Here is a 6819-nt window from a genome sequence, read left to right as displayed (position 1 = left end):
AGATCTGGCCACTGCACTCCAGCCTGGGCGACAGAGCGAAACTCCCTCCAAAAAAAAAAAAAAAAAAAAAAACACTTCAGTAAGATGAGGAGCCTTTGTTAGTATTTTTGTAAAGGAATAATAGGATTCAACTTGTTTTGTTTTGTTTTGGTTTGGTTTTGAGACAGTCTTTGCTCTGTGGCCCAGGCTGGAGTGCAGTGGCACGATCTTAGCTCACTGCAAGCTCTGCCTCCTGGGTTCACCCCATTCTTCTGCCTCAGCCTCCCAAGTAACTGGGATTTCTCTAGCCCTTGGTTGAGAGGAAGTTGGTGATATTGGAAGTTTAATGATTATGGGCCAGGCACAGTGGCTCATGCCTATAATCCCAGCACTTTGGGAGGCCGAGGCAGGTGGATCACTTGAGGTCAGGAGTTAAGATCAGCCTGGCCAGTGTGGTGAAACCCCATCTCTACTTGAAAAAATTAGCCTGGTGTGGTGGTATGTACCTGCCTGTAATAATCTCAGCTACTCGGGAGGCTGAGGCAGGAGAATTGCTTGAACCTGGGAGGTGGAGGTTGCAGTGAGCCGAGATCATGCCACTGCACTCCACCCTGGGCAACAGAACAAGACCCTGTCTCAAAAAAAAAAGAAATTTAATGATTACTGAAACCATATTCGTTATTGGCATTTGCTTTCCTCCCCCTATCCTTGTGCCCAATGTGAGCCATAGATCTAATACAAAATTTCCTGGTAGCCACACTTGAAAAAGCAAGTGGAAACAGGTTATTTGATTACTAATGTCTTTTATTTAATCAAATATGTGTAGAAGTGAGGTGGGAATGGTGGTATGTGCCTGTAGTCCTAGCTACTTGGAAAGCCAAAGCAAGAGGATTGTTTTGAGCCTAGGAGTTTGAGATACAGTGAGCTATGATCTTGTTGCTACACTCCAGCCTGGGCGACAGAGTGAGACCCCCCCAACTCAGATAAGTCAGGGCCAGGCACGGTGGCTCACACCTGTAATCCCAGCACTTTGGGAGGCTGAGACGGGCAGATCACCTGAGGTCAGGAGTTCGAGACCAGCCTGGCCAACATGGTGAAACCCCATTTCTACTTAAAATCCAAAAAATTAGCCGGGCATGGTGGTATGCACATGTAATCCCAGCTACTCAGGGGGCCGAGGCAGGAGAATTGCTTGAACCCCAGAGGTGGAGGTTGCAGTGAGCTGAGATGGCACCATTGCACTCCAGCCTCAGGAACAACAGTGAGAGTTCATCTCAAAAAAAAAAGAATAAATAAATAAATATAAATAAGTCGATTTTTAAAATATTTGAAAGTGTTAATTTAACATGTAATCAGTATAAACAGTATTGAAATATTTTACATTCTTGTTTTCCTTAAGTCTTTGTAATTGGCTGGGTGCAGTGACTCACACCTGTAATTCTAGCACTTTGGGAGGCCGAGGCAGGCAGATCACTTGAGCTCAGGATTTTGAGACCAGCCTGGGCAACATGGCTGCACCCATCTCTACAAAAAATATAAAAATTAGGGCCAGATGGAGTTGGCTCATGCCTGTAATCCCAACATTTTGGGAGACTGAGGCGGGCAGATCACCTGAGGTTGGGAGTTTGAGACCAGCCTGGAGAAACCAACATGGAGAAACCTCGTCTCTACTAAAAATACAAAAAAATTAGCTATGCATGGTGGCGCGTGCCTGTAATCCCAGCTACTGAGGAGGCTGAGGCAGGAGAATCACTTGAACCTGGGAGGCAGAGGTTGCAGTGAGCTGAGATCACGCCGTTGCACTCTAGCCTGGGCAACAAGAGCAAAATTCTGTCTCAAACAAACAAACAAAAAATATAAAAATTAGCTGCCTACAGTCCCAGCTGAGGTGGAAGGATCGCTTGAGCCCATGAGGCAGAGGTTGTAGTAAGCTGAGATCATGCCACTGCACTCCATCCTGGGCGACAGAGTAAGACCCTGTCTCGGGCCAGGCGCGGTGGCTCAAGCCTGTAATCCCAGCACTTTGGGAGGCTGAGATGGGCGGATCATGATTTCAGGAGATCGAGACCATCCTGGTGAACACGGTGAAACCCCGTCTCTACTAAAAAATACAAAAAACTAGCCAGGCGAGGTGGCGGGCGCCTGTAGTCCCAGCGACTTGGGAGGCTGAGGCAGGAGAATGGCGTGAACCCGGGAGGCGGAGCTTGCAGTGAGCTGAGATCTGGCCACTGCACTCCAGTCAACAAGGCAAGACCCTGTCTCAAATAAGTATAAGAAAACTAGTGAATTTTGCATGACTCCATTTGAGCTGTGACTGGTATATAGGACAGGGCAGCATCTTGTCTACTTTTCTCCCATGGTAATTAAGGCTTTTGTGGGCCCTTGCCCCTTTACATGTTAGTTCTTCCCTAATTACGCTCCCTTTGTTATCTAGATGCTGCTCTGAAGTGGGTAAGTCAGTCAGTGTGATCAGAAGTGGGAATCCTTTGGGAGGATTTGTAGTTTGGGCTGTGAGTATTGGAAGGCTGAGAAGGGCACCCCAGGAGAGGCAAAGGTGGCTGAGAAGGTGTTCCCCACCACTGGTGTAATTTGCTTATATTTAATGGGGTGGTGCGTGGCTTTTCCTGCAAGATTGGAGTCGGTGAGTTGTCTTCCCGTGTTCTATAGTAGATTGGATAATATGATGATTCTAAATCGATGTTTCACTTTCTAGCTGGTGCTGACAAGAAAGCCGAGGCTGGGGCTGGGTCAGCAACCGAATTCCAGTTTGTGAGTATCTTCCTATTTGTTTTCCATGAGCCATCATTTGTTCTGGCCTCAGTCTGGTTGCTCGGCAAGTTGTGGGGATGTCGTATAGTATGGTCCTGTCAGCCAGTTCCCTCCTCCCGCTTTTTTCCAAATTCCAAATTTTACATTGAGCTGTAGCATGCAAACTTTTGTAAATATGTAAATTACTGAAATGAGTCTCAGAAATCAGTACATGTGGCCTGCTGTTATATTCTGTTTTGTTAATGCTTGACATTGAACTAAACACTGGAAGGTGAGTGGGCTTAAGAACCAAGATGGTATGAAATCAAATCCTCCATCTTTTTTCATACAATGTTTCCCCATCTATAAAATAGAGGTAATTACAGCTACCAAGGAAATGGGCCTAGACGTTGGATATGGCCCCACATCCAGTAAGGGGCAGTGCTGGGATTTACAGCCTGTACTCAGCTCTCTCCCAGCAGTTTACATTTGGGGGCCTCTGGAGTTATAATGAGGCCTGAAAGTTAGCAAAACCACAAGGTCAAACCAGAGTGCTGCTCATGCTGATGTGATGTGCTTTCTCTTACAGAGAGGCGGATTTGGTCGTGGACGTGGTCAGCCACCTCAGTAAAATTGAAGAGGATTATTTTGCATTGAATAAACTTACAGCCAAAAAACCTTAATCTTGTGTCCATTTTGTTTGCTTTGTGCAGCCTCAACAGGAACGTTTTAAGGGTCAGAGTGTAAATGGGACAGTACTGGCTTGGTTTGGGGGGTTGTCGTTGTCCTGGGTGACACCGGCTGCTGCTGTCCTTGGCTTTGGCATGTGCCCTGCTTTCTCTAGCCAGCGCCTCCCTGCAGAGTGGTGTCCCATATGGTGCTGCACCTCGGAGGCAGTTGGAAAACTGGGTTCCTTCTCCAGACCAGCCATGCTGCCTCAGCTCTGCGTGGTGGGAAAGTTGCTGGTTGCCTGGGAGTTGTGATTTGTGCCTGCTGTCGGGAACTATAAGAAGTGCTGGGCAGGGAGGATGAAAGGTAACCAAGGAAATGGTTCTCCTTCAATTTATGGGGAAGAAGCACAGGAATGGTGTTTAGGCCAGCATTACTAATATGTCTTCAAGGCTCGGCGTTTGTTGACAAGAATCAAGGGAGAAAACAATGCACAAAAACCACTGTTCACAGTGACTAAGGCCTGTAGTCCCAGCTACTCAGGAGCCTGAGGCAGGATTGCTCGAGGCTAGGAGTTTGAGACCAGCCTGAGAAACACAGCAAGACCCTGTCTCAAGGACCGAAACATTTGAAACGCATCTAAAAATTTTTTTTGAGACGGAGTCTACCTCTTGTCGCCCAGGCTGGAGTGCAATGGCGCAATCTCAGCTCATTGCAACCTCCGCCTCCCAGGTCAAGCAATTCTCTCTCAGCCTTCCGAGTAACTGGGATTACAGGCTTCTGCCACCATGCCCGGCTAATTTTGTATTTTTAGTACAGATGGGGTTTCTGCGTGTTAGTCAGGCTGGTCTCGAACTCCTGACCTCAGGTGAAATGCCCACCTAGGCCTTCCAAAGTGCTGGGATTACAGGTGTGAGCCACCATGCCTGACCAACATTTTTAGGTCTTAACATAATTGGAATAAATATTGGGCAGTAGGAGCTTTGCTGTCCAGGGTTCCTTTAAGGAAGGAATAAGAGTTGTAGTTTTCCTTGGTCTCCGAGTGGTGATCCGTCATAGCATGACTAAATGGACTAGAGATGTGTATATAGTCTTCAAGTGTGATCTCAGCATGGATGCAGGAAAGGGACTGCAAATATACTATATACCTGGCACAATGCCAGAAGGGAAACCTGGCATAGCCCAGTGAGAGCTGAGAGAATCCTGCAGGCTTGCTGAGCAGGACACCAACCTTGGCGTGCAGATCAGTCACCATGACTATCTGCAGTAAATACGAGTTACTGGGATGGAGGTGGTTAAAGCATTTGAGGTAACAGCTCTGAACCAAGCAGTGGCTCAAGACAGGCCCAAGGTAGTGTTTTTCAGCCAGAAAAACTGGTAGCTAATTGGAAGTGCATCTTATGGGTTTTGGGAACTTAGGAATCATTTGTGGAGTACCGTGGTTTAAGCATTGTATAAAAATGGACAATAATTGGTGAAATGGGGCCCGGCATTGTGGTTCAAACCTTTAATCCCAGCAGTTTGGGAGGGCAAGATGGGTGGGTCACTTGAGTCCAGGAGTTAAAGACCCGGCATGGGTAACAGTGAAACCCCATCTCCACAAAAAAAAAATACAAAAATCAGCCTCGCATGGTTGTGCTCACCTGTAGTTCCAGCTATTTGGAAGGCTGAGTCAGGAGGATTGTTTGAGCCCAGGAAGTAGAGGTTGCAGTGAGCTGAGATTGTGCCACTGCACTCCAGCCTAGGCGACAGAGTAAGACTCAATAATAATCACTGATCTCATGAAGCTGAGCACTGTGGCACACACCTGTAGTCCCAGCTACTCAGGAGCCTGAGGTAGAAGGATCACTTGAGCCCAGGAGTTGAAACCATCCATTGAGACCCAATCTCAAAAAAAAAAAAAAAAAAAAAAAAAAATTGGTCAAATGAGATTTGTGACAATTCTAAACTACACAGATGAGAATTCTAAACCACCTTCAGTATTGATAGGCAGTTGTAATGTAGACCACGAGGTGGCAGCTGATGGCAACTCCAAATATGCACTTAACTGTTAGTCCTGGGAAGTGAACTTTGGAATCTGAGCCACCAATAAAATAGAAGCTTGCTTTGGCAGAAAGCAGCAGTGTTTGGGGAAGCTCGTTTCAGCACGGCCTTGGCTCGTTTCAAAGATTGCTTTTTATCCAATTTTTCTGCTGGCTCGAGTGATGTCAAGTGGTTTGCCCATGTTCACACACTTTGTGATTGTTTAACCTGGATTCCACTGTGAAATGTTAGGAGCTCCTGCCTTTCTGTTTCCCACAGGCCAGCTAGTGAATAGGTTTCCTCTACGACCTTAGTGATTTTCTGGCCCTAAAATGTTACTTTTTCAGCTAGGGCTCTTTGCCAACTTCTTTCCTCGTGATTCAGATTAGTTTCATAATATATACTCCAAGATCACCCATGGACTCTGGGGAAACCCGAGGAGTCTAGAAAAGAGCATGTGAATAAAAACATGCAGGTAGAAGTGGATCTTGGTGCCTGCCAGCTCTGTCCCTACCTTGGTAGATGAAAACAGCCCTTCCAATCAATAATCATTCATTAGCTGCTCAAGGATCATTGCGAATAAGAGCTCTGAGAAACAAGGCTCAAAATTTGCCCTTAAGCACCTGACAGTCGAGTTGGGAAAACAAAACCAAAGCTATACGTTAAGAGTCCAGAACAACAACTATTCTATAAGTGGTAAATCGCATCCAGACTGAATTCTAAGGACGTGTAGGGCAAAGGAGATGAATGAAGGCTGAAGTGGCCCAGAGGTGAGTTGCGGGGCAGGCTGCATGGGCCCAGCCATCACTCGGGAAAAGCTTTGAAGAGGTTTAACCCATCTTCCAGGGTTGGTCTCCAGGTGCACCTTAGCCTCAAATCTACCCACCAGCCCAATGGTTCATCAGATAATCCCAACCACCACTACTACTACCTACCAAAGGGTTTTTCAAGGGATTTGGGAAGCTGATAGCTGAAGATACATTTTCCTAACTTAACATAAACTTCCTGATAGGGACACAAATCCCCTTGCAGCCAGTGCCAACAACAGCTTTAAGTCTCAGTGACTCTTTTGAAGCACCACTTCTGTTTTGATTAATAAACAGACCAGGAAGCAGCTATCATGTAGGCATGTTAGATGCTTGGAGGCAAGATAGAGCAGCTTAAAAGATCCCCTAAGAGGCTGGGTGTGGTGGCTCACGCCTGTAATCCCAGCACTTTGGGAGGCCGAGGATCACCTGAGGTTGGGGAGTTTGAGATCAGCCTGACCAACATGGAGAAACCTGGTCTCTACTAAAAATACAAAATTAGCCAGGCGTGGTGGTACATGCATGTACTCCCAGCTACTCGGGAGGCTAAGCCAGGGGAATCGCTTGAACTCGGGAGGCGGAGGTTGCAGTGAGC

General features: G+C 46.7%; 1 protein-coding gene across 9 annotated transcripts in view; it reads left to right on the top strand.

The window, feature by feature from the left end:
• Nucleotides 1–3410, top strand: part of LOC105544190 (40S ribosomal protein S10) — an 8562-nt gene extending 5152 nt beyond the window's left edge. For 6 of the 9 annotated variants that reach the window (XM_011986525.1, XM_011986523.1, XM_011986522.1 and 3 more), the window contains exons 5-6: nt 2693–2748; nt 3317–3410. In XM_011986525.1, the coding sequence (XP_011841915.1) occupies nt 2693–2748; nt 3317–3358 (98 nt within the window). In that variant the 3' untranslated portion in view covers nt 3359–3410. Of the gene's footprint in view, nt 1–2692; nt 3069–3316 lie in introns of those variants that run through there. The other 3 variants (XM_011986528.1, XM_011986521.1, XM_011986520.1) reach the window with 3 other exon arrangements.
• Nucleotides 3411–6819: the final 3409 nt, after the last annotated feature.

Source organism: Mandrillus leucophaeus, unplaced genomic scaffold (assembly GCF_000951045.1).
Source record: "Mandrillus leucophaeus isolate KB7577 unplaced genomic scaffold, Mleu.le_1.0 Scaffold3, whole genome shotgun sequence".
In the NCBI taxonomy this organism is placed as follows: Eukaryota; Metazoa; Chordata; class Mammalia; order Primates; family Cercopithecidae; genus Mandrillus; species Mandrillus leucophaeus.
The sequence above is the reverse complement of the archived record's forward strand: the minus strand, read 5'-3'. Positions and strand labels throughout refer to the sequence as shown.